A 27338-nucleotide genomic window follows, 5' to 3' on the forward strand; every position below is an offset into this window, starting at 1 on the left:
CGCACAGTTTTAAAGAAATTTTTAATCTGTGGCGCCCTCCAGGCGCCCTCCAGAGCCCGGCGCCCTAGGCAACTGCCTAACCTTGCCTAATGGGAGCACCGGGCCTGCCCATAGGGATATGTAACACTGCAGGGAGCCTCCGATCAGGGGTTCACCATGTAGGAGACGTGATTTCCACCCAAAACCCCGTTTAGTCTAAAACTGGCCCAACGTAAATTCCACCTTTGAGAATGGACTGAACACAAACAGAAAACTGGACACAAACGATCAATTCAAAAATCACATTTTATCAAAATTAGCCAGACATGAAGAATACACTGTACTACTCAAAGCTCAACTTACACATCAATATACTAAAAAAAAGGAAATTAACAAAATGTAGAATGATTTGAACATTTAAAATTCATTTCAACAAAAACAACTCCCGAGTTTTTTCTTTATATTTTGTTTGTGTTTTTTTGCACAAAGTTACAGAAATCAGGTTTGTATTTAACATAAATTATTCCTTTAACTGAAATGCAATTCGTGTCACAATGCAAAAAAAAAATCCCTAAAATTGCATCAGCCCCTTACGGAGAAGTAAACGATCACTTGTACACTAATTCAAACTACTGCAAAATGCCAACGTATTAGTTCCTAGTGTAGACTTTTATTTGTGTACACAGGAGGCAGCCATCTTGGGGGAGCAACCAATGTGCATGAGAATGCGGCCAATCAAATCGCTAGAGCCACTGACGTCGTTGAGGCAAAGCTGTCTCCGCCCACAAAATGTCTGCCGCCTCTGTGCAAGCCACAAGTACACTTTAAGGCACCAACAAAGACAAACTAATGAAAACATAAAAATGGAGATAATGTAACACATTGATTGTCACTTAGCGTGGATACTCATTGTCATTTTAAATGATAGATACAGATTAATGCCATTTTTTCCCGGCTCTATTTCCTAGAGTCATCATTAATACTTTGTTCCAGTTATTTGCTCATAAAGATAATTCATACAGTATATTTTAGTCAAAGCTTCTGCAATACCCACCGACGTTATAACTGGGCTATTTATGAGAGATCCAAGTGGTGTTTCCGCACCGTTCACAACTGATAAACCATACCGCCGTTATTCACCGACACGTCGTTCTTTGTAGCCCTTGACCGGGTCCCCAATGTGTTGTTAATGCAGGAAAAATGCATATTTGAGTGTTCTTTGTTTGTTTTATAGTGCTCCTTATTTCCGGTGTTGCTATTGCTGTTCGTGAAGTGACTTAGTGTATGGCTAAGACGGCTAAGACCTCTCCCCAGATCACAATATAATAAAGCTTTGACTAATCATAACGTGCACTTTTTTTCCTAATGAAATAAACTGCAGCCTTCTGTTTTACAGAAACGTTAAAAAACAAAATGCATTTTGCTGAAAGAGCTCAGCTAAGTAATCAACTATATTTTTATATGACGAGCAGAGAACTCTGCTACTTTTAAGGAATGTCCAAAATCTCATCTGTTCCCATATGGAGTGCTTGAGACAGGCCTAATATGTCCCCTAAGGCTTTTGTTTCCTGTATACGTGTTATTATGTAATCTAATAGTTTCTTCATTTCTGGCCCTTAAGCATATGTTTTTAAGATGATTGGCCATCACATGGTAAATCTAGTAAACACAATATTAACCTCCTAAAATATACTGTTTAGGAGAAATGTCTTCCCTTAGAAATGTCTACCCCCAAATTTTATTTTCTGTAGTGGGAGATGCATCAAACCTTTGCGGTCCGTGCCTATACCCATCATGGTTTGGGAGTCCCTTACACCCTCCGATGCGGGTTATACTTTAAGAACCTAGTGAAGTTTGAGAGCGCCTAGGATGAACGGACTGGCTGCCATTTGTACCGGACAAGCGGACGTGTGTTCACCTCAGTCGGTGAACTTCCAATCTTCTCCAGGTTCTCGTGCCTGGAGAAACAAACATTGCCAGAGCTGGCCAAGGTGACTAGATCCAGGACAACGAAGGTCCCACACATCGGACTTCTGTGGTTCCACTAGACAAAGGCATGTGTGTTTGTTGACGTAGTTTAGGATTATCACAGAGTTTTACTATTCATAACATCTAAAGGTCTTCACTGATGGGTCCTGGAAGTTCTTTGTGTAATTAAGTGGGTGTTTGGGTGGGAGACACCAAGGCCTGATGGCTATGTAAGAATTATATAAGTTGCCATAGAGCCATGCAAAAACCAAAGCTAAAACGAAGAAGCGGTCTGTCTAACTCTTGTCCTAGTGTGATATGTAATGTATAAGGATCATTGTGACCACAGTTTTTCAACCATGAGCCTGGACCATGGCTGTAACCTCCTATGACTGTAATACAGGCGAATCTAGAGTACAATGCTGTCTAAAATATCAGCCATGTAAGGGCAGATCCTTCTATGTGTACTCCAAGTAACTAGACTATATGTCAAATGACATAAACTTATGTCAATGAACTGAAAATGAAACACAACATTCCAATTAGCAATCTAAAAATACAAATGGGTCATTATTAGAGAATGTAAAAAAATATTTCATTTTATTCTCATTTTGCCTATCCTTTGCCATATCACTACGAATCCTAGCACCGTGAAAACATTAGCACAAAACTATGTTGTTGCACCTCAGTCATCGGTGTGGGACGAGGCAGTAACAAGCTCAGATCCATTGTTATACTAAGTGGTTTTTTTTCCCCTCTTGGAAATTCATCCCATCCTTTCCTAAAGAAAAAATGAAAGTCCTCCCAAAGGCAGTTCTGTAAATGTGATGGGGGGGATAAGTTATAACACACAACTGGGACCAACCCCATGAGACAAACGTTCTTCTACAGGACGAGAGGGGACGTTTGTCAACTCTTTATCGTCCTTATTCTACACCAAGAAAAGAGACATTAAGTGAATCCTTTCACACGTGCTGAGCAGACACGTTACTGTAGATGATGTGAGCTTTGGGGTCTTTTAAGACTATGCTTTTAATTCTAATTTCTGTTCAGAAGGAAATTAAATTTTAAGGCTACATTGGTAACCAGCAGATTGAAATGGTATATTGCCGTTAGTTGCAGAAAGAGCGCTATTATAATATAAGGTAGCAGATCTCTCGGTGTCCCTCATTTTTTACACAATAAGGCATTGCATGTTTACTTTAAATACTAAACATGATTTGTAAAGAAGTATCTAAGCCTCCGTTGCCAGGTTCAGCATCCTTGCATGGTGCATTGAATGCGTCTTGGCTGATGACCTTTGCCGGTCAGGTGGAATTGCACCTTAACCCAGGAACATGTCACTTAATCTCCTTTTTGGATTTGTAATGGGCGGAGACCACCAGGTAGGTGTCGGGACTCATATCCTTGATGGTGGGGGATTTGTTTTGAATTGGGGAAGTTTTACCATCCGCACGCGATATCTGCAGCATCCTGCAGGGGTCGTGCTTGAGCAAATAACCCGCAAACGTCTCCCATCCGCCTCCGACGCGAACCATCACGTGTTTGTTGTGGAGCATCTGGAAGAAGCAAAATATTGGAAGATGTCAGATACAACCAGGAGCGGAGTAAGGAAACAGTAAAGTAGTGGAGTTTCTGTACCTACTTTCTACCATCATAAAGCGGAGCCATATTTTACACGTGGCCATTTTGTTGTAGCACACCTCCTCCTGATAAAGAACTGTATTTTCCAGGACAAAGTGTACTACAAGAAAATGGCGGACACTCTACAGCACTTTCTTGCAGTTATTACTATTTCTCCTACTATGCCCAGTGTCCACCCTGACCCAGTGTCTGAGTTTATATGTTTACATGTCCCACATGTTAAAAACTCCCCTAAGTTAACATTACATCTTGAAAGCATGATTAATGTAATTACATCAGCTCTATAAACACCGCCTCTACGTTTATGAGTAATTTCTACACGTTTGTGACTTTTGCAAAAAAAAAAAAAAGTGGCAAAAATGGATTATTTCACCATGCCAGTACATATACTTCTTCCCACCAGTCACACACCGTCCCAAATGCCATTTACAATTCCATGCCTAGCATAACAGCCCCACACCCATGATATACAGTATCACAATTAGGGATGTGCACCGGCGACTTTTGAGGTCTCGTGTTTTGTGTTTTGGATCCGGATTTTCGTTATTTTTGAGGTTCGGATTTGTCTCGCAAAACACTTGACGAAAGGTCTCGGTTCGGATTTAAGGTATTGGATTCGGATTTTTTTTGAAAAAAACATAAAAAGTTTAAAAATCAAGTTTTTGGGCTTATTTTCACTCCTAGGCTATTATTAACCTCAATAACATTCAATAACAAGCATTTCCACTAATTTACAGTGTATTGTGAACACCTCACAATATAGTTATTAGTCCAAAACGTTGCAACAAGGTATCTTTCTGGACTGCGTAGAGGAGTGGGTCACCACAATATATATTAAAAACCCTGAACTTTTATGATTCGCACCAATAATTGTACCTGGACTGCGTAGAGGAGTGGGTCACCACAATATCTTAAAAACCCTGAACTTTTATGATTCGCACCAATAATTGTACCTGGACTGCGTAGAGGAGTGGGTCACCACAATATCTTAAAAACCCTGAACTTTTATGATTCGCACCAATAATTGTACCTGGACTGCGTAGAGGAGTGGGTCACCACAATATCTTAAAAACCCTGAACTTTTATGATTCGCACCAATAATTGTACCTGGACTGCGTAGAGGAGTGGGTCACCACAATATCTTAAAAACCCTGAACTTTTATGATTCGCACCAATAATTGTACCTGGACTGTGTAGAGGAGTGGGTCACCACAATATCTATTAAAAACCCTGAACTTTTATGATTCGCATCAATAAATGTACCTGGACTGCGTAGAGGAGTGGGTCACCACAATATATATTAAAAACCCTGAACTTTTATGATTCGCACCAATAAATGTACCTGGACTGCGTAGAGGAGTGGGTCACCACAATATATATTAAAAACCCTGAACTTTTATGATTCGCACCAATAAATGTATCTGGACTGCGTAGAGGAGTGGGCACTGGGCACCACAATAAAATATATAAAAAACCTTCAACAGATCTGCATTACACTACACATACGGCTGCTCCTCCATCCTCTCCATCATATACATGTTGGAGTTTTAGCGTGTGACAACCTCTTGTTTTTGATAATGTCAGTGCATTTGGAATATTTTTCAATTTGCCCCACACCACTGAATGTACTTTATCTATGATACGCAATACGCATCTATCTATCTTGACTGCGTAGTGTGGTGGCCCCGGTACACAATTTGGTACCGAGGCCACAATATAATTTAAAAACCCTCCACGTGTCGGAATTCCACCAAACAAGTATCTGGACTGCATAGTGGGGTGGCCCCGGTACCCAATTTGATACCGGGGCCACAATACCTTCTCCAAACATGCTCCAGACAATTCGTCATTGACAGACCCCAGACAGACAGGGTCGTAGTGTTATTGTTTGACTTTGTAAACCCAAAAAAATGTCCCTGTTGCACATAGTCGTGCAATGAAGACTGACTTTTTCATTTAAAGGCACGATCTTTAAAGTGTAGTGTTTGTAAGTCTAAGTCATATTATACTTTTGGTAAAATTGGTTTTTTTTGTTCCTCTTTATGGTAATTAATTAGTAATAGAATTAAAGTAGGAAATAGAATTAAATAGAATTAAAGTAGGAAATAGAGTGGTATAGAGTTGTAGTGTGGTATAGATAGAGTGGTCCACACAATATAATAATAAAACCCTCAACTGGTCTGAATTCCACCAAACAAGTATCTTGACTGCGTAGTGTGGTGGCCCCGGTACACAATTTGGTACCGAGGCCACAATATAATTTAAAAACCCTCCACGTGTCGGAATTCCACCAAACAAGTATCTGGACTGCATAGTGGGGTGGCCCCGGTACCCAATTTGATACCGGGGCCACAATACCTCCTCCAAACATGCTCCAGACAATTCGTCATTGACAGACCCCAGACAGACAGGGTCGTAGTGTTATTGTTTGACTTTGTAAACCCAAAAAAATGTCCCTGTTGCACTTGCACATAGTCGTGCAATGAAGACTGACTTTTTCATTTAAAGGCACGATCTTTAAAGTGTCAGAAAGAGAGAGAAGACACAGGAGAGGAGAGTTGTAGCTGGGGACCTGGGGTGGAAGCTCCCAGGCTCCCCCAGCATTGCCTGGAAGTCTGAGCGTGGTGACTGAGCCAGGGCAAGGAATGTGTGCCCTGGATGAGGGGGAGAACTCCATGCCACTATAGTGAACCCAAGAGAGAGGGGGACACTGCACATGGAAGAGGCCCTGGAGTGAGGGCTGCTACAAGAGGCATGGTAGCTGTAGTGTCAGATCCTGAGGCTGAGAGTACACAGAGTGACGTGTCAGAGCACAGGAGACATTATCCCCGCAGAGGAGGGATGAGCTGCAGTTGAGAGGTCTGTTGTTGAAATAGGACATGCACACTTTAACAAACCAATCATTTCAGCGACAGGGCCTACCAAACAACTTTGACTTGGTTTGTTTGGGCCCCCACACCAAAAAAGCTATTCATCTCTCCCTGTACAGACTAAACAGGCTCTACTGAGGCAAGATGTCGTCCTCATCCTCAACCTCTGATTCCTCTCCCCCTACAGTGTGTACTTCCTCCTCATCACACATTATCAATTCGTCCCCGCTGGACTCCACAACCACAGGTCCCTCTGTAGTATCTGGAGGGCAGTGCTGTACTTCATTGAGGAATTGATTATTCATTTTTATAAACATCATTTTTTCAACGTTGTGAGGAAGCAACCTCCTTCGCCGCTCACTGACCAGGTTCCCCGCTGCACTAAAAACTCTTTCCGAGTACACACTGGAGGGGGGACAACTCAGGTAAAATAGAGCCAGTTTGTACAGGGGCTTCCAAACTGCCTTTTTTTCCTGCCAGTAACAATATGGACTGTCTGACATGTCTACTTGGATGGTGTCAGCAAAGTAATCATCCACAATTTTTTCTATTGTCACAGCATCCAATGCAGCGAGAGTAGACATGTCTGCAATGGTTGGCAGGTCCTTCAGTCCGGACCAGATGTTATCAGCATCCCCGCCAGTGCCTCTTTTGGGAAAACTGAGCTTTTTCCTCGCAGCCATAGATGTGGAAGAAAATGAGGGTGGAGCTGTTGGCATGTCACGGTCCTCTTCAGAGGACAATCTCCTGACCAGCAGGTCTTTGCACCGCTGTAGATTTGTGTCCGCCGGAAACAGAGACACAACATACGCTTTAAACCGAGGATCGAGCACGGTGGCCAGAATGTATTCCTCTGACTTTAAAAGAGTGACCACCCTCGGATCCTGGCAAAGCGTACGAAGGGCTACATCCACAAGAGCTACATGCTTGCTGTAATCGCAATGGCTTACCAGCTCCTCCCTCACTTTCTCCAGCTGCTTCTGCAACAGCCTGATCAGGGGAATGACCTGACTCAAGCTGGCAGTGTCGGAACTGACTTCTCGTGTGGCAAGTTCAAATGGCTGCAGAACCTTGCACAACACGGAAATCAGTCTCCACTGCGCTTGACTCAGGCGCATCCCCACTCCTTTGCCTATGTCGTAGGTGGCTGTGTAGGCCTGAATGGCTTTTTGCTGCTCCTCCATCCTCTGCAGCATATAGAGGGTGGAGTTCCAGCGCGTCACAACCTCTTGTTTGAGGTGATGGCAGGGCAGGTTCAAGCTTTTTTGATGTGCCTCTAGTCTGCGGTAGGCACTGGCTGAATGCCGAAAGTGTCCAGCAATTTTGCGGGCCACCGCAAGCATCTCCTGCACACCCCTGTCACTCTTGAGGTAATGCTGCACCACCAAATTAATGGTGTGGGCAAAACATGGGACGTGCTGGAAATTGCCCATATTTAATGCCCGCACAATGTTACTGGCATTGTCTGACACCACAAATCCCCATGAGAGTCTAAGTGGGGTAAGCCACTGGGAGATAATTTCCCTCATTTTCTCTAATATGTTGTCAGCGTTGTGCCTCTTATTAAAGCCTGTAATGCACAATGTTGCCTGCCTTTGCATGAGCAGCCATTTTGTAGATGCTGCTACTGATGCAGCTGTTGCTGTTGCTGCGGAAGGGGATGCATCTACCCAGTGGGCTGTCACAGTCATATAGTCCTTCGTTTGCCCAGAACCACTTGTCCACATGTCCGTGGTTAAGTGGACAGTGGGTACAACCGCATTTTTAAGAGCACTGAGGACACTTGATCGTACTTCTCTGTACATTTTTGGTATCGCCTGCCTAGTGAAGTGGAATCTCGAGGGGATTTGGTACCGGGGACACAATACCTCCATCAACCCTCTAAATCCCACTCCACTGATGGCGGACACCGGGCGCACGTCTAACACCAACATTGCAGTTACAGCCGCAGTTATACGCTTTGCAATAGGGTGACTACTATCGTATTTGGTGGTCATGGCAAACGACTGTTGGACGGTCAATTGTTTGGTGAAAGACTTAGCGGTCTTACGACTTCCCCTCTGGGAAGATGACCGACTAACAGCAGCAACAGCAGCAGTGGCAGTAGTAGGCGTACCGCTGCAGGATTCCTCGGATGAATCCCGTATTGAGGAGGACTCAGTCTGGCTGCTGACTTGGGCTGCAGGACTGAATCTGATGGAGATTGTGGAGGAAGTTGACGAGGAGGGTGTTGCTGGTGTGTATCCAACTGGACCACGGGATTTAGGTGTCCCTGTACCGATGAGGGTCCTAGCCCCAGTTCCTGAACTAACCACTGAACTATGAAGGTTATTCAGGTGACGTATAAGGGAGGATGTTCCTAGGTGGGCAAGATCCTTACCCCTGCTTATTTGAGCTTTACATAAGCTACATATTGCCATACATTGGTTGTCTGGATTTGGATAAAAATAACTCCAGACCGAAGAGGTGCATTTTTTGGTCTTCTGACCAGGCATGACGATGGGCTTTTTCATCCCATGGACATCAGCTGTTTCCCCCCCTGGTGCCTCATTTACAATAACCACATCACCATCCTCATCATCAAGTTCCTCCACAGCGCCAGCTACATCATCAATAGCCTCCTCCCGAGCCACCTCTTCCCGTACAGTGATGGGAAGGTCAGGCTTGACAACCACCAACACCCTTGGACTCGCCTTGGGGATTTGTGATAATTTCTCTTTAGAAGGCAGAGTTGTTTGCTGTTTTGTTGCTGACAGCATAACTCTCTTCAATTTTTTGTAGGGGGGGGGAGGAGGAGGAGGGCTAAGATCCGTGGGTGAAGCTGAACCACTAGTCATGAACACGGGCCAGGGCCTAAGCCGTTCCTTGCCACTCCGTGTCGTAAATGGCATATTGGCAACTTTACGTTTCTCCTCAGATGATTTTAAGTTTCTCTTTTTGCTACTTTTTCTTAACTTGGGCTTTTTGGATTTTACATGCCCGGTACTACGAGATTGGGCATCGGGCTTGGAAGACGACGTTGATGGCATTTCATCGTCTATGTCATGACTAGTGGCAGCAGCTTCAGCATTAGGAGGAAGTGGGTCTTGATCTTTCCCTACTTTATCCTCCAAATTTTTGGTCTCCATTATATGTAGCACAAGATACTGCAGAATGTGTGAACTTGGTAATATTGCAGTACCAATGGACTTATACTGCTGGATTGGTTTTGCAAATTTGGTTATAATTATTATATATTTTTTTTTTTTTTAATTTTTTATTTTTTTTTACTTTTTTTTTATTTTTAAAAAACTTGGGAATAGTGGGGAAATAACTATGCCCTTAGAAGCACAGAGCACAGGACACAGCACCACTGGACTGAACAGGACACGGCACAGGACCCAGCAGCACTACGGAACTCAGCAGGACAGAGCACAGGACACAGCACCACTGGACTGATACTGCAGAATGTGTGAACTTGGTAATATTGCAGTACCAATGGACTTATAATGCTGGATTGGTTTTGCAAATTTGGTTATAATTATTATATATTTTTTTTTTTTTAAATTTTTTATTATTTTTTACTTTTTTTTTATTTTTTAAAAACTTGGGAATAATGGGGAAATAACTATGCCCTTAAAAGCACAGAGCACAGGACACAGCACCACTGGACTGAACAGGACACGGCACAGGACCCAGCAGCACTACGGAACTCAGCAGGACAGAGCACAGGACACAGCACCACTGGACTGATACTGCAGAATGTGTAAACTTTGTAATATTGCAGTACCACTGGACTTTTACTGCTGAATGTGTGAACTTGGTAATATTGCAGTACCAATGGGCTTATACTGCAGGATTGGTTGTGAAAATTTTGTGGTAATTAAAAAATATTAAAGTAGTTTTTGGTATTTTTTAAAAAAACTTTTTTTTATTTTTTTAAACACAGGGGAATATTGGGGAAATAACTATGCCCTTAGAAGCACAGAGCACAGGACACAGCACCACTGGACTGAACAGGACACAGCACAGGACCCAGCAGCACCACTGACCTCAGAAGGACAGAGCACAGCACACAGCACCACTGGACTGATACTGCAGAACACAGCACAGCACAGCACAGCACAGCACAGCACAGCACAGCACAGCACAGAACTAAACAGCACAGAACTAAACAGCACAGAACTAAACAGCACAGAACTAAACAGCACAGAACTAAACAGCACAGAGGACCACCTAACACACCCTCCCTCTACCCTGATCAATGCCCGAGTGAAGATGGCGGCGACTAGCGGGGAATTTATAGGATCCGAGTATCGCGAGATCCGACAACGGGATTATGAGTCAGAGCCTCAGTTTCACTTTTGAATTTGGCGCCAATACCCGGATCTGTCTCGGATCCGACTCGGATCCGCAACGTTCGGGTGGGCTCGGATTTCAGAAATCCGAGTGCGCTCATCCCTAATCACAATGCCAGCATAAAATCCTCAAATCCACAATATACATCCCCATGGCAACTTATACAGCACAGTGGTTCTATCATAAAGCGGAGCCATATTGGTCACGTGCCCATTTTGTTGTAGCACACCCCCTGATAACTATATTTACCAGGACAAAGTGTGCTACAAGAAAATGGCGGACACTCTACAGCACTCTCTTGCAGTTATTACTAATTCTCCCCAGCATGAGAGAGTGGGGGGAAGAGGTGAGGGGAGGCAGGGGAGAGAAAGGGGGTAAAAAAGAGAGAGGGGGGTAGAGAAAGAGGGGAGGTGTGAGAGGACACACACACACACGCTATATATATATATATATATATATATATATATATACACAAACACACACACACATTATATATACTTATATATATATATATATATATATATATATATATATATATATACACGCACACAAATACATTGCATAATTACTCTATTTTTGACAGGTCTGCCGCATTGTGTGTGATATTGACAGGCCATGCAAAATACATGTGGGATAATCTAATGTTCGGTGAGGAAAGGTCAGCTCTGGTTTGATGGGATTTCTTCGGGGCACCCTTCAAACAAGATCACTTTCTATAATTATTCTTAAGCTCCCACCAGAATTCCAGCTAACGGCCGGAGGCTTTAATACACTCCTTATAAATTGTGAAAATGTAATATAGATTTTCTTTTATATATCAGAATGACATTAGACAAGGACTGTGAGTCAAATCTCTGGTCTTGTCTTATTAAGTCTCTATACTCCAGTTAGAAAAATTCGAGTTAGAAGAAGATAATGTAATAAATATGCATCAGAGGGGGATGAACAAAAACATGAGGATTTTTTTTTTTTAGCAAACTGAGAGATAACTCTTTTGCAGAGAGTAGTAACATTGTATCAGCAAAGTAAAAAAGTACTTTTTACAATTTCTATTGTAGGAAATAGGGAGCTCAGACTGACGTCTTTTCAAATTCACCTGATACATGCCGGCTATAATTTACAACTCACAAGTTAATAGGTTAGGATCAACTTTTATGCATTTTTATTTACCAACAAGCAGCAGTTGATAACAATGCTTTACAAATCTTCGTATTATCAGTCGGGGGATATGATTATTATTATTTTATTTTGGCCACCACTTTTAACAAAAATAACACTAGAGCCGATCTCTTTTTGTCCTTATAGAGCCTGAAACATTTACACTAAGAAATGTCAAGATCGGTTGTTAAATCCCTCAACCTGCGCCGCTCAGTCTGTGCGCTCTCACTGTATAGTGAGACAAAAGCTGTTTCCATGACAACAGAACGCTGGTTATGAGCAGATATTAAACAGGAAGTTTGTAAACCTTTGCGGTATAAAAGAGAAAGAAAGAGTCGGTAACAGCCGATTCCTCGACACCAGTATACTTTGTACCAGAGATCTCCGGCAATGGTAAATACTGGCAAAAAAATATAACCATGGAGGCTCATATGAGAAAATTAATTCTGCAAATAAATAGCACCCACTTTATAATCACGCCAATCACAATGCATCACCAAATGTCACATGTTTACAGCCTTGTAGAAGGAGCTTACAGTCCTTCTGACTCAATCTTGTACTAGGACAGTGGTTCTCAATCTATTCTAGCACGCAGAGCCCTTAAAAAGACAGAGAACGTACTGAGGAGCCCCTACCTGTCCTCATACCTGGGCTACAAATTTCTGGCACTTTAAATATATATATTTCAGTAGTAGGTAAATAAATAAAGTCCCAAACATGTCTTGCGGAGCTGTCTGACTTATCGCCTCGCCGGTTAATACGGTACAGAAATCTCCGCTCATTTTACCTGGCATCTCTACGGGACGCGATGGAAAATGAGCAGAAGTTTAAGTGCAATCTCCGCTGCGGGTGTCTCCTCGGACAGTTCCTGTGACACAACGCCGCACCTGGCAGCCAACTGAATATACTGTACTACGATTGGAGCAAATATTCCACCACTAGATGTTATAAGATATATAATATTAATTATTTGTTGTCATTTTACAGCAGAAGCCACTTGATTGAAACACTTATGAGGTCATTAACGACGCGTGATGCTGCTTAGATGCAAAGCAAAACATCTATGTTGATGTCACTGAGCTTTTTGTGCTGGCGCATTTAGTTTTCCGCAGAGCGTGCCGTTTTTGTGCAGAGGTGAAACAGTTTGCACCTGTCGTAATGGAGGCTAATTACAGTATGTGGGAGAAAACCAGGAAGCAGGGGCAAACGCAGGATTTATAGAGGGGGGTTTCCACACCACGCCGCCAGTGGGCGTGACCAGTATGCATGGGGGCGTGGCTATAATATTAGACAGTGCTTGGCTGCTCTCCAACTCTTCCTATCCCTATAATATACATGGGCAATGCTGTGTGCACTACTGTTAGGTGCACACAGCTCTCCCTTTTCAAGCAGAGCCATGTGAGGCGGGGGCAGGGTCCAGCCACCTCAATTATACACTGTTCCAGGCTTGGAGGGGGGTTTTCCAGGCACTAGGAACCCCCCTCAGTTTGCCTATGGGAAGGGTAATAATACAGTGGCGGGAGGTCGAGCTTCTGACATGACGTTTACATTTGCGGAGTAGAGGTTCACGTATACACACACTAACACCCGCACTATGTGTTCTCCACCTGCCTGTTTCATACTAACATAAAGGGAAAAAAAACTATTTTGTTTCTATACATGTAAATCAGTGCATCATACAGATTATGGCCACTCGCAGCTTCACAGACAAATGAACGTCCTTCGGGTTTTCAAGTAAAATACTAATTTCTGTTACCTCCAAGATGCAACTTTCAAGCTATTATTCATGGCCAAGAAGGCCACCTTCAGCGGTCAGGAACGCCGTCTTATGGGCGCAGTTTTTCAAAAAACAAAAAATCTTTTTTTTTTTAACCTAAAAGGAACGACTCTACCCCTTTCCCTGGAGTAATACTGGCTTTTTCCGTAACAGCCAACATCTTGTCGTACACACGCATTTCCATACCCAAAAACTTAAACCCATAGCCCAAAAAATACCAATCCATTCGCCGATCTGCTTTGTGAATAGGATTTATATATATTGACATAAACAAATATCATTTCTCATATAACCTAAAAAGATATATTTTCTGCAATTCTCCACAGAACGATCCGTTGGAAGCAGATCGACCATCGTGAAACCCTCTTGCGCGTTTAATTTTTAATTTTATTTTTTTTTAATAAAAACTGCTGCAAATGGATTCCTTTGCCGGCACAGAACACACGCCATAGGATTACAAATTGTTCTCCCTCTGACTTTTCCTCATAAATAATCCACAAGTCTTTGGCATACCCTTGGTTGCCTTGGAAACCACTTCCATCCTTAAGGCTACGTGCAGCCAGACTGATCGGGCGCGCTCCGCCGAGGGTTCCTGCACTCGCCTCAGCCTATTAAAAAGCTAACACAATGCTTCATTACATGCATGTGCGCCGGTAATTAAACCACGATATAAATATATTCACCAAAGCTCCCATGACAGGACTGAAAAGTAATCTCTGTAAAGTCTACGCATACTCTCTTCTGCATCTAATATTAAACTACTGTATTTTATTTTAAAAGCGACGCAATGCTTCCTATATTTGTATGTTAGTTATATAGCTTGAATGATTGTGCATGGGAGCAGCCATTTTTGCTTCACGGAAAACTTCCGGTGAGGTAATTCTATGATTTATACAAGAAGCACCAGCCTCACTGCTGGTACAGACTAATTACTGACACTGGGACTAAGATTTACTTAAACGTCTAAAGAGGAAAATTGGAGGTGTTGCTCTTGGCAACCAATCAGATGCTAGATATGATTTTCTGGAATGTATCAGAAAAATGATAGCTAGAATCTGATTGGTTGCTACAGGCAACACCTCCACTTCCCTTGATAGCAAATCTACACCTTTATAGGAAAAATGGAGGTGTTGCCCCTAGCAACCAATCAGATTCTAGCTATCATCTGATACATTCCAGAAAATCATATCTAGCATCTGATTGGTTGCTTTTCCACTTTTCCTTTTTAGAAAGTTTGATAAATTTAGCCCTTACGTTTTATTCACACTTTTAGAGCTCCTCTCTGGGAGATGTGGGGGGGGGGGGGGGGGGGTCGGTGAACTTGGGGGCAGGTGGGATTTAGCGATGCAATTTCCATAGTGAAGCTCCGCCCACTGAGGTGTGATGATATAAATCACGTCATCACAGTGGGAGGGACTTAATGGCGTAGATTGCTCCCTAGTGCCGCCGTGGGTGGAGCTTGTTCCACCCAACACTTCTCGTTCTGGCCCAGGATTGGGGGGTTTGTTATTCTCTCACTCTCCGGGAGACCACCCTTTACTTCAGGAGTCCTCCGTACATTACAGGAGAGTCAATAAGTAAGTATGCTGCTAGCGAATGACGGTTCAAGCCTGGCCACATGACCAGAGACAGGTTTAATGAGTTTCACATATATAACACTACAGCTCTCTCTCTCTCTCTCTCTCTCTTTCTCTCTCTCTATATATATATATATATATATATAACACTACAGGTCTCTCTCTCTCTCTCTCTCTCTCTATATATATATATATATATATATAACACTACAGGTCTCTCTCTCTCTCTCTCTCTATATATATATATAACACTACAGGTCTCTCTCTCTCTCTCTCTCTCTATATATATATATATATATATATATAACACTACAGCTCTCTCTCTCTCTCTCTCTCTCTCTCTATATATATATATATATATATAACACTACAGCTCTCTCTCTCTCTCTATATATATATATAACACTACAGGTCTCTCTCTCTCTCTCTCTCTCTCTCTCTATATATATATATATATATAACACTACAGCTCTCTCTCTCTCTCTCTCTCTCTCTCTCTATATATATATATATATATATATATATAACACTACAGGTCTCTCTCTCTCTCTCTCTCTCTCTCTCTCTCTCTCTCTATATATATATATATATATATATATATATATATATATATATAACACTACAGGTCTCTCTCTCTCTCTATATATATATAACACTACAGGTCTCTCTCTCTCTCTCTCTCTCTCTCTCTCTCTCTCTCTCTCTCTCTCTCTCTCTATATATATATATATATATATATATATATAACACTACAGGTCTCTCTCTCTCTCTCTCTATATATATATATATATATATATATATATATATATATATATAACACTACAGCTCTCTCTCTCTCTATATATATATATACATATATAACACTACAGGTCTCTCTCTCTCTCTATATATATATATATATAACACTACAGGTCTCTCTCTCTCTCTATATATATATATATAAGACTACAGGTCTCTATCTCTCTCTCTCTCTCTCTCTCTCTCTCTCTATATATATATATATATATATATATGTAATTTTTATACTACATGCAAAAACCGCACACAGCAGAAGAGTTTTGCAAATATACAAATATCATTTTTCAGAACAATTTCATCAGCAACGTTGAGCTCATTCGCTTTGAGCACAACAAGCAGTAAATTTGCATTAGAAATGATTTATGGACTTTTCAAGGGCACCTCCAATAGACATGAGGAAATATTAGTGGGAGGGGCACCATGATTGGGGTGGAATTGTACAGTACATACTGATTGTACTGAATGACACCTGAGGTAGGAGTATACTGACAGACTCTCAGTCAGCCTGGGTAATCTGTCCTGGCCCAGTAATTATTTAATGTACGTGCAAACAGGATTTCGGGGGTGTGGGGGGGGGGTTCAGGAGGGGGCTGGACAGGTTATCACCTCTGCAATGAAGCTTATGAGAAATAATCAAGGTCTTTGATTTTATGCAGTTCCACATCCTGCAAACAGAAAGGGTACGGAGGGGGTAATCATCATTATTTATTTCTGCGGCTACCTGTCACTCAGAGAAGTGATGTCATTTGGGGGTGTGGCTTAGAACACTGCAACTTTTCAGGTTTATAGCGAGTTCTGTGGCACATTTCTCAGTTGTACTTTTTTCCGCCCCTCTTTCCTTCCAAATTTACCAATTGGGGTCTATTTATTAATATCTAGCGATAAAGCATACTTGCCCACTCTCCCAGAATTGCCGGAAGGCTCCCGAATTTCAGGGAGTCCTCCTGGACTCCCGGAAGAGAAGGCAAACCTCCCGAATTCGCCGAAATTCACGGCAGTAAATGGGGGGGGCTTAATAGCATCATTAAGCCCCGCCCCTGCTATTCAATGACATGAGGTTTGGCATTTATAGTGGGTGTGGGGCTATGTTGACATGCCAACGTCACCCCACGCCCCCTCCTACCCTCTGTCACATGACTTCTCCCCCTGGATCTCCCGGGTTTTGAAAGTTGGCATGTATGCGATAAAACCGATTCTACTGTCGCAGAAAATCCACAATCGCCATAATTTTCCGGCATAACCAGTGCGGTAAGGGGCAGCTTGTCGCTTCGCTGGGCCGGTCTAAATGAAATAAATTGTTAAAACACATGTAAATAAAAAAACAATAAAAAATATTTTAAATACTATAATTAAAAAGTGATTTATTTAAATAATGTACTGCCACAATCCTTGGGCATGGGGCAAAGGCCCAACGAATCCTAGCACTGGTGATGAATACTGCTAGCGACAGTGCTGCTATATCCCGCCGGGGACCCCTTGATGTATAGGACGAAAGCGGGTGTCCTGATTGCAATGTTGGTCTATGTAAACCTGATATATCTTCATGTATTTTAGGGGTTGCTGTTTTTATAACTGTATACACTACTAGCCTTATGCCTGTGATACAGTGATCCCCTAGGCTGTATTTTCATCAATATTGCCTGTACCCACCAAATGGCTCCTTCCGCTGTGTGACATGGGTACCGTGTAATGTTACTAGACTTCATTTGAAAACGACATTGCTAAATCTAGGAAAGCCATTTAATATATTTTAAGTTCCTGCCTTATTTCCAGATGTGTTCTAAGGCGCAATTCCACAATACTCCAGTAGGTGGCAGGTTTGTTCCAATCTCCATTTAGTTGGAGTTTACAACGAAAGCAACAAATCACCCCAAATAAGAAAAGCCCTTCTCAAATGAGCTTACAATCTAAGAAAGATTATTATTATCATTGTAATAACTTTGATGTGTGAACATGCAAAGGACATATATGTGTACATTTGTACAGTATAGATATTGCATTAGTGCAGTGTATTAGTGGACAAAATGAAATCTAATTTACAGTATCGTAATACATTAACAGTCCTGTTAATCATCCCTTAAACACCTCCTTGCTGCAGTCTATGGGGTCTATTTACCAAGCATTTTTCCTGTGGTAAACCCCCGAAAACAACAGTTTTCGGGGGTTTACCGTGAAATCACTATGTACTATTGAAGCATCGCAGCAGATATCTCAGATATCTGCTGCTTTGCATTTCCTATCGTTTTTCTGAGCACTCCCCATAACAGTGTATGGGAAGTGCTCAGAACCGCTATGTATTAAAGGCTAACTAGAGAAAATTTTCTCTTTTTTTACATGTTAATGTACTTCATCTGAAGCTGGCGCCATCTGAAGCTGGCGTACATTAACATATCTGAAAACTTTCGCGATGTCCAGAGTTGGACAGCGCATGTGTGGAGGGATCATGTGATCCCTTCCTGTCAATCATCCTGCAGTTTGCCGGCAAGGATGTTACTGCGCATGCACCAACTATTCAGTCGGTACATGCGCACTAACAAAAAAAGAAAAAAAAAGACAAAAAAAAAAAGAGAAGATCACCGCAGCCTTGAAAAATGAGAAAAGACTGCGATGATCAGGTGAGTCACTTCTCAGGGACAGCAGTCTATCGGCACTGCTGTCCCTGAGAAGTTTTTTAATACATAGCCGTTACTTTTCAATCCTTATCAAGGAGATAAGGATTGAAAAGTATCAAGTCAAAAAAACGAAGGGTCATAAATAGACCCCTACAGGAGATAAAACTGTCCTGAAAATACCCCAAGATTACTAATTACTAATGACACGTTGCATATGTTTAGAGTTAGAAGCATCCATGTTACATATATTTCTTATATGGCAGCATAAACAACAAAGAAGTAGTAAGAAGCAATGACATGTATTTCATTTATACACTTGGGACCTCATTTAAAATTGGACGCAAAGTCCGTTTTAGGCGCATCCAACAATAAAACCGCTACCACGCATGTGCAGAAAGCACCAAATCCACCTGCATCTTGGACGCAATTAACACTTGCGGCAGCTGGCGACTCACTACGAGAGAATGGGAGGAACGCGGGATTGTGAAGGCGTGACCATGTAAGTACATCCTAGTCGCAGTGAGGCGCAGACGCAACACACCAAAACAGGGCTAAAGCTGTGTGGCAGGAATTAGGTGGCTCAAGCGTTAGCTAGCTGCAGGAACTGCTCACAGCTCCATAGGGTATTACGAGTGGGACGCAACTGGGGTTGCTTGCCACTCATAATACCCTACCAAGCTGCGGCACACTCCCACTCCTACACTTCTTACACGGACTTTGTGTCCGACTCTAAATGAGGTCCCTGGTGTATTAGGCGTGGCAGACGTTGGGACTACGGAACTACGTGGCGATGAGGAATTGATGGGCACGCAGACAATGGCAAAATTTTTAAATCCAAGACCTTGGAAAGACCTCGTTGCCAACAATATATAACACGGCAGACGGTTAGTTTTATTTCATTTACTATATTATTTTATAGGGCTCGGACAGCCCCCTACTTAATCTATCTGCCCCTCCCCCCCCTTCCCCATGCCACATCTCATTCAATTCAGCGCAAGGTGCCGCCGGACGTCTCCTCGGTGTCCGACTGCGCAAATTGCTGCCTATTTCGGTAAGGAATCTATGCTCATTTTTTTGCGCACATCGGAGACGCATCTCGTCGAATTCTCCCTATTATAGATTCTGCGGGGAACGTGCTTCTGGGAAACGGAGAACAAGTATCAGTGATCTGGGATTTAGTAACAAGAGGCTCCCTTCATTCCTTCTCTATATATCTGGGAGGCAGAAATAATTAAGAGGAGCTTGTCCTAAAGTCCAAAACACAATCAAGAGGCTTCACTGTGGACTTTGTATAGACGGCACCAACCTGCAGATCAATAAGACAGCTCCCGTCTAACAAAGGAGAGTGAGATATTAGATCAGGCGTCCGATAGTGTATATAACTCATTTCTCACTTGTGTCTGTTTGTCCTACATGATAAGTACATGATAAGCAGAGGATTTATGTGTCCCAGGAGGATTGTGCCAACATGAAGCCACGTTATATGACCAATTTGTAGACTGGTATCTATGAGATCTCTGCCATCTGTCAGTCCTCGCTCCAGATGGGTCTTATCCCAGTAATCACTTATACCGAAGAGGCCGAAGACATGAATCAGGCGTCCGGAAACAATCCCGATGAATGAAGGTGCGACATTGCAGAATTTAACCCAGCGACACTTAATAAGAAAGTGTCACATCAGGGAAATGATACAGATGTATTGGAGAACACTCAGCCGCGATTACACTGTAATTCAGACGGGCTTCGGGCTGGACCCATCATAATCTCATTACAGAGCAGTCCGCGGACGATGACACTTTGTATAGACAGCGCACACAACACTTTCTGCTTCGCACTCGTACGCTTTATACAGAGACACTGCAGGAAATCCATAACTGTGCAGTCATTGGTAAAATCAGATCTATCTATATGTTGCCTGGATTTAATCAGGGCCGGCATGAAATTTCAGCATTTACAGCCTATTTTTGCTGAAATAATTATAGGGATGGTGGAAAAACACAATATCCGTTCAACGTTACTGGATAAATGTGTCTGTTTCCCATAAAATTGGAATTTGAAGCTTAGGCTGGTGCCACACGAGCACTTCGAATGCTAAAACTATTACAAGTCGAATGGCCCCATGCGGAGATATTTAAGTGAATGGGAAAATCTCCCCCGTTATGTGAGAGAAATTAAGCTCTGATGACTCCGTGGGCAACATTTTCTGGGCATAAATCGTGTAACGTGGTAAGCAGTCTCCATTCCCTTCAACGGGGGAGAATCAGTTGACGGCAATGTGGCGCGCGAACATCGTTCCGGCAATTACGGTGGAAATCTCCGCTTATTTTCCCCAAGCACCTCTCCGCCCTAAAGTGACTCGCGAACGTTCCTGGACACACCTCCCGGCTAAGTGAATTCTCCCCAATGCTCCAGAATAGAACAATTTAATGTGTTAACATTCAAAGCGCCCGTCTGACACTCCCACTTTGCGCCAACAGACCCCATATTTCCGCATCATCACGTTTGAGACATGCGTGTGCCCTGGCAATTGTTCGACCCATATAAGCCCAATATATAAAGTCATTTCCACTAGTTATATGAGTGTGGGTGCTTTAGTAATCTGAAAATCCTAAATATGAGAATTGTTGCACATTTCAAACAATAAAAGAATATATATAAATGTCATCAGAAAATCCGAATGACAACCCTAGTCCTGTTGTACATACAATATGATGACAATAGCCACTTCCCTTAGCATTTCATGTCAGCCGGGTCATATTTCTTACTTGTCCTTAAGAAACGACAGTTTCATTCACTGCATTTCCTCTCTTTATATTCATTTTATTAAACCGTCAGATTCCACGGTCACTGCCAATGGATACAAGTGACGAGAGCGAGTCGTCAGCTGATTTACACCGGCTGCGGAGACTATTTTCAGTTTAAACTAAAACCCAGATGTTGCAGAGAAGATGATATTTAGTAATATCTAGTCCCAGCCTCCCCCCCTGAACTAAAACAAGGACACTCTCTTCCTATTCCCGTACTCATAAGTACACTGACTATAAACGCCAAAAAATGTTCCATTCATAGAACAGTGGAGAACAAACAGCAACATTTTATTTTATACCAGCTAATTAATGAAATCATTTCACTACAGCATTTACGTAAATATGATCTTGAAAAACAAACTTGTGTAAACGAGGTTTTAAAAACAAAAGTTATCTTGAAAATAATAGTAAAAATATAAATAAACGTTTTGTTTATTTATATTTGCAAGTTTAACTGGAAGCAAAGTGAGAGCTTCTACTTCCACCGTGGATGCGTGGATCGGTACACCGTGTAACACATGCACCAATACCGGGCCGCTAAGACTATTTTTGTCGCTGATGGTCAGTATCGCTGAATATCACCTGGCTGCTCTGGGGATAGTTTATTAGTCAATGAGTGTATAGGGTCATGTTGGAGCATACACAAAGGAAGCTAAGGGGATTAAATACCGAATTAAGATTTAAGCTGGGTACACACTACATGTTTTCAGACAATTATCAGGCCAATCACACGATAAACGACCGTTAGGCATTAATGTGTACAATAGACGATTATCACCCCAAAGCTCATTGTATTGTTTTATTTGATTTTTAAACCAGACTAAAAATCTCGTTCAACGATGCAACAATGTTGTTCCAATTCTGCAGTGTGTAAGCACTCAGGACCGGCAGTGTCCATAGATCTCTATGGGGTGTGTGGAGTCACCATCTTTTCAGCCCATGGTTATAACAGATGAAGAGCACAGATCTGAAAGTAAATCGTGTAAAACGTGTATAGTGTGTGCACAGGAATCAGCTGATGATCGGGACTTTCAGTCATTGGTAAAATTGGTAAGGATATTGCATCGAGAGTAATTTTTGTAGTGTGTACCGAACCTTAGTTACGGCAAGTAAACGGTAGGTGCCACTAAAAGGTCATTGTGTTTGCCTGACCTGCTAATAGGGCGTGTCCATCCAGCCCATACATGGACTTGTAGTTCCACAACAGCTGGAGAGCCACGGGTTGGCCAGGCCAGCTCTAATGGGAGGAGCTGAGCAGGTAGAATCAAATCACTACCATCCCTCCCAATAGATTTGTCCCCGACAGCGGGACAGGGGGTGTGACCATGCAGAAATGTGGGCGTGCTCACATTGTGTCTGGGCGTGGCCACGGCCCCAGAGGGCTGACCATTATCTCCCTTCACCCAAAATTCCCACCCATGGAAAAATATCCCTGGGCAAGACAGAGCCCTGAAATCAGCACAGTTTCGAGGCTTGCACTAGTGACTTGATAAGGCTGCATTCTCATGAATTCTCATAAACATTGATGCTCCACTGTGTGTGTAAGTCGGGTACACTGAAAATAATAAAGTATTTTATATATTTTTCCCATCTACAAATTGCAGCTTAATTCCTACACATGAGAATACACAATATAATGCCACCAATCTTTATAAGCAACATGTGAAAATAAATAAAATGTTACATATCAGATAAGTATCTTATATTCCAGTGTGATAACTGTCATTTCATGTAAAATAACACTACAGGTTAGTAGACCTAAGAGACCTTCCCCTTCACATGCTGATTGTTGATAACTTTTTGGATACCACAATATATAACCTACTGCGCTGGCTGTATATTATAATTAAATCTCAGGGTCGTAGGTCACCGATGGGAGATTGGCCTGACCCTCTGCCATCGCTTAGATGGGGTTTCAGAAGACAGAAATTGTTTGACAGCGAACTAAATATCTATCCCTGCAATTTATTCCTGTACAACACAATATTAGTTTTTACAGAGGAGAATTCATTCTTGTCCTTGGAAATTGAGTGGTGCTTGAAACCGCGCCGTACATGTAGCAATTGCATTGCAAATTACCACCCGCTGCATTGTGTGTGTGCATAATATATGTGTGTATAGATATATATATATATTCATGTATAGTCTCAGTAGTGACAGCTGGTTCAGCTTCCTACTAATAAACCTATAGAGGATAAATACAACAGGATTATTTCCTGTCCTTGAAATATCACCAGCATGCTGGGACCGCCATCTGACATCACTCACACACGGTGGAGACATTTTGTGGACCGAACCAATATTTGAATGCATGTAAAGTAAAACAATGCATTCTCATTGGCCGGGTTGCCTTGATGTCTTGATGTGTGCCAACCATGACTGCACCCCGTCCCATACTGGCATCATTTTCTCTCCCTACCTTATAGTCATCCACTGTCCCTAATTCCCAGGACGTATTACGTTTTATGGATCTGTCTCTGTGACTCGTCATCCCTGGGAATATTCCTGTTTCCTCCCTCTGCTTCTATTCTCACTGTCTGTTGTTATTTACTTGGTGTTTATTGGGTGTAGGGATATAAAGTCCATCAAAAGCTTTCTCAGCATGATAAAATAGGGATTATAGAGCACAAAGGACCATGTAGATCAGTGAGAGGTAACAAGGGGCGCATGGGAGGACCTCTAAACTGGGAAAGGGCCGCACATTACCCGTAATCTCAGTAACAAGGTAAACAATACATCGAATCAAAGAGACACCTATCTGTGATAACATATCAGCAACTCTGCTACCCCCGGTCACTGATGTCCTAATTACACGTATGGCATGAGGAGGATCCGTGAGTAAAGCTCGGTACACACGTATGTAATCTTACATCAGCAGTGGCGCACGCTGGGGGGGTTTCTGGTTCTCCAGAAACCCCTCCCCTACAGGAACCAATGATACTGTACAGCAGCCGCGGCGCTGTCAAAGAAGCGCCCGCGGCAGTGCTGTATTGTAGTATAATACAGCACTGCCGCGGATGCTTCTTGACAGCGCCGCGGTTGCTGTAGAATTCAGACTCGCTGAAATGGAGCTGCTGCGCTGTGATCTTCATCTCTCAGAACCATCTGCTGAAGAGATGGTGACTCTGTACACTGTACAGATATCTGCCTACACTGCTGGTGGTGAGTGCGAACACACTGCCACATTTGCCCGACATCAATGATCGTGATTTTTAGGACGTTTAGAAAACCAAATCAACTAATGCTATGTGCTGGTACGATAAAACATGATGGTGGGAGCATACACACTAATGCGATATCTGACCAAATGTTTGTAAATCGTGTCACCTACACAATAATTACACAGATGTGTACCCAGCTTACTATCCTCCTCCCTCAGTGCCGTTGTCCCGATGAGGCTCGGGCAGGAGAGTTATTGTTGGAGCAGACAAGGTCCCCACAGACTCTCTGTACAACTCTCTTCCATTCTCAGAGCCTCCAGCTGTCTCCATCACTCTCCTTAATGTATCAGTGCCGGAGGAGATGTTCCGTTACCTGGTAACGCAGTGATTGTGTCTTATCACGGTGACGTAACCTGGTGATTGTAATGAATATCCAAAGACAAAATACAAACTGGAAACCTGAGAAGAAGACAATGTCGGGGCTGTCACCTGATATAAGTCACTCGTTCCTCCTGTCACCCACTAATATTAGAAAGAAGCTGCCCCATTTTAGGGAATACTTATCTCTACCTCTAGTACTCAGGGCTTTCACTCAGCTTCCTGGTCTCACAAGCGGGGGCTGGGCTGGGGGGTTTCCCCCCCCCCCAGGTCTATCCCATAGTGGGCTACCTTGGGCCGGGTCACTGGGCCTTCCTTTATAATGTCCCTAATAGGCTGCTGAGTCGAATCTTGTCCCCCAGGCTAAATTTTGGCAGCCCTATCCATGTAGACATGATCAAAAATTATAATACGCAGCACCATTGTGACCGCCACACAATACGCAGCACCATTGTGACCGCCACACAATACATAGCACCCTTGTGACCGCCACACAATACATAGCACCCTTGTGACCGCCACACAATACACAGCACCCTTGTGACCGGCACACAATACATAGCACCCATGTGACCGCCACACAATACGCAGCACCCTTGTTACCACCACACAATACGCAGCACCATTGTGACCGCCACACAATACGCAGCACCATTGTGACCACCACACAATACATAGCACCCTTGTGACCGCCACACAATACGCAGCACCCTTGTTACCACCACACAATACACAGCACCCTTGTTACCACCACACAATACACAGCACCCTTGTGACCGCCACACAATACATAGCACCCTTGTGACCGCCACACAATACATAGCACCCTTGTGACCGCCACACAATACATAGCACCCTTGTGACCGCCACACAATACACAGCACCCTTGTGACCGCCACACAATACACAGCACCCTTGTGACCGCCACACAATACAGAGGGCAGCCATGAGACCTCCACCCAATACAGAGAGCAACTGGGCCACCTGTATATTTTTTCTTTAAAATGTTCCTAATGTCCCCTGCTAACAAGCTCTCGCTTGCCAGGTGAACCGTAATTGAAGGAGACAGTCGCTGGGGCGGCGGTGGTGGGGTGGGGGCTTTATCTCCCTCTCTCTGTATTTGCATAGTTGCATACAGGGGGCACTGTTAACCTGTGGAGTAGAAGGAGAACAGAAAAGCTTTATATCCTTATATACAGGACTAGGTACTATGTAAAATAATTAAATATACTATGTGGCAGGTTGTCTTTAAGGAGAACATTATATAAGGGGCTTAGATATCAGTAGCCCAGAATTGATCTGATGTACTAATACCGCCATGATACTTATGTTACATAGGGTTTTCCACGCAAAGCTACGTGGGAGCCATTGTCTGCGCTGATCCTTTGTTGTACTGAACTAAACAAAAAGTCCTGTCCTTGATAAAAAACTACTTAACTGAAGGGTTTGGTAGAATAAGGGGGTTGATAGAGACCTCAGCAGAGATACAGAAGAGGAAGGAGCACCTCAGTATCTTTGGAATGGCCCTCTCACACTTTTTGGAACAAACCATAAGTGTCAGTGAGATAACTAATAGTTTATTGTTAGATATAATAGTTGTACATTTTGTCAGTAACTAAAACAATAACGTTTATTTTCTTCATGAATAAATTCAGCCACTTCCTGTCACAAAACTGGTTTTGGTTTTGGATCTGGATTAGCTTCGTGTTTTGGTTTAGGTTTTGGCAAAACCGCTCTCATGTGTTTTGGTTTTGGATATTTTAGAACAAATCCTAAAATATGCTAAAATCACATAATTTTGCTCTTTTTTTGTTCCTACATTATTATTAACCTCAATAACACTAATTTCAAGTCATTTGCAGTCAATTTTGACCACCTCACAGGTCACAATATTATTTTCATACACTTTGGGACATAAACTGCAGCGACCTGGCTGGATGGTAAGCGACAGAGCAATGACACAAACACACGGCAGTTCCTAGCACATCTAGGACACATTGGCACATATCAGTGGCAGGAAAGAAAAATGAGGTTCCGCCCTCCCTCCCCCCCTCCGTGATGTTGGATCTTAAAAAGGAATTCAAAACTTCCGAGATCCGACGACGTCACAATGACGTTTTGCCTCGTTTTCAATTCTGAGGGCGCGGGACAGTACCGAGCTGGCTCGGCTCGGTACTTGGGTACCCTAAGTTCAGGTGTGTACGGTTCTAGAGGAACCGAGCCTAAGCATCTCTAATGGCAACAAAGGGCATTAACTAAGATTAAACACAT

The 27338-nt window shown here is 42.8% G+C and overlaps 1 protein-coding gene across 3 annotated transcripts in view; it reads right to left on the bottom strand.

Annotated features, from left to right (window-relative positions):
* Positions 1 to 267: 267 nt before the first annotated feature.
* GAS2 (growth arrest specific 2) overlaps positions 268 to 27338 on the bottom strand; it is a 69627-nt gene continuing 42556 nt past the window's right edge. For all 3 annotated transcript variants that reach the window (XM_075188408.1, XM_075188409.1, XM_075188407.1), the window contains one exon: positions 268 to 3506. In XM_075188408.1, the coding sequence (XP_075044509.1) occupies positions 3288 to 3506 (219 nt within the window). In that variant the 3' untranslated portion in view covers positions 268 to 3287. The remainder of the gene's footprint in view (positions 3507 to 27338) is intronic.

Source organism: Mixophyes fleayi, chromosome 10 (assembly GCF_038048845.1).
Source record: "Mixophyes fleayi isolate aMixFle1 chromosome 10, aMixFle1.hap1, whole genome shotgun sequence".
Lineage (NCBI taxonomy): Eukaryota > Metazoa > Chordata > Amphibia > Anura > Limnodynastidae > Mixophyes > Mixophyes fleayi.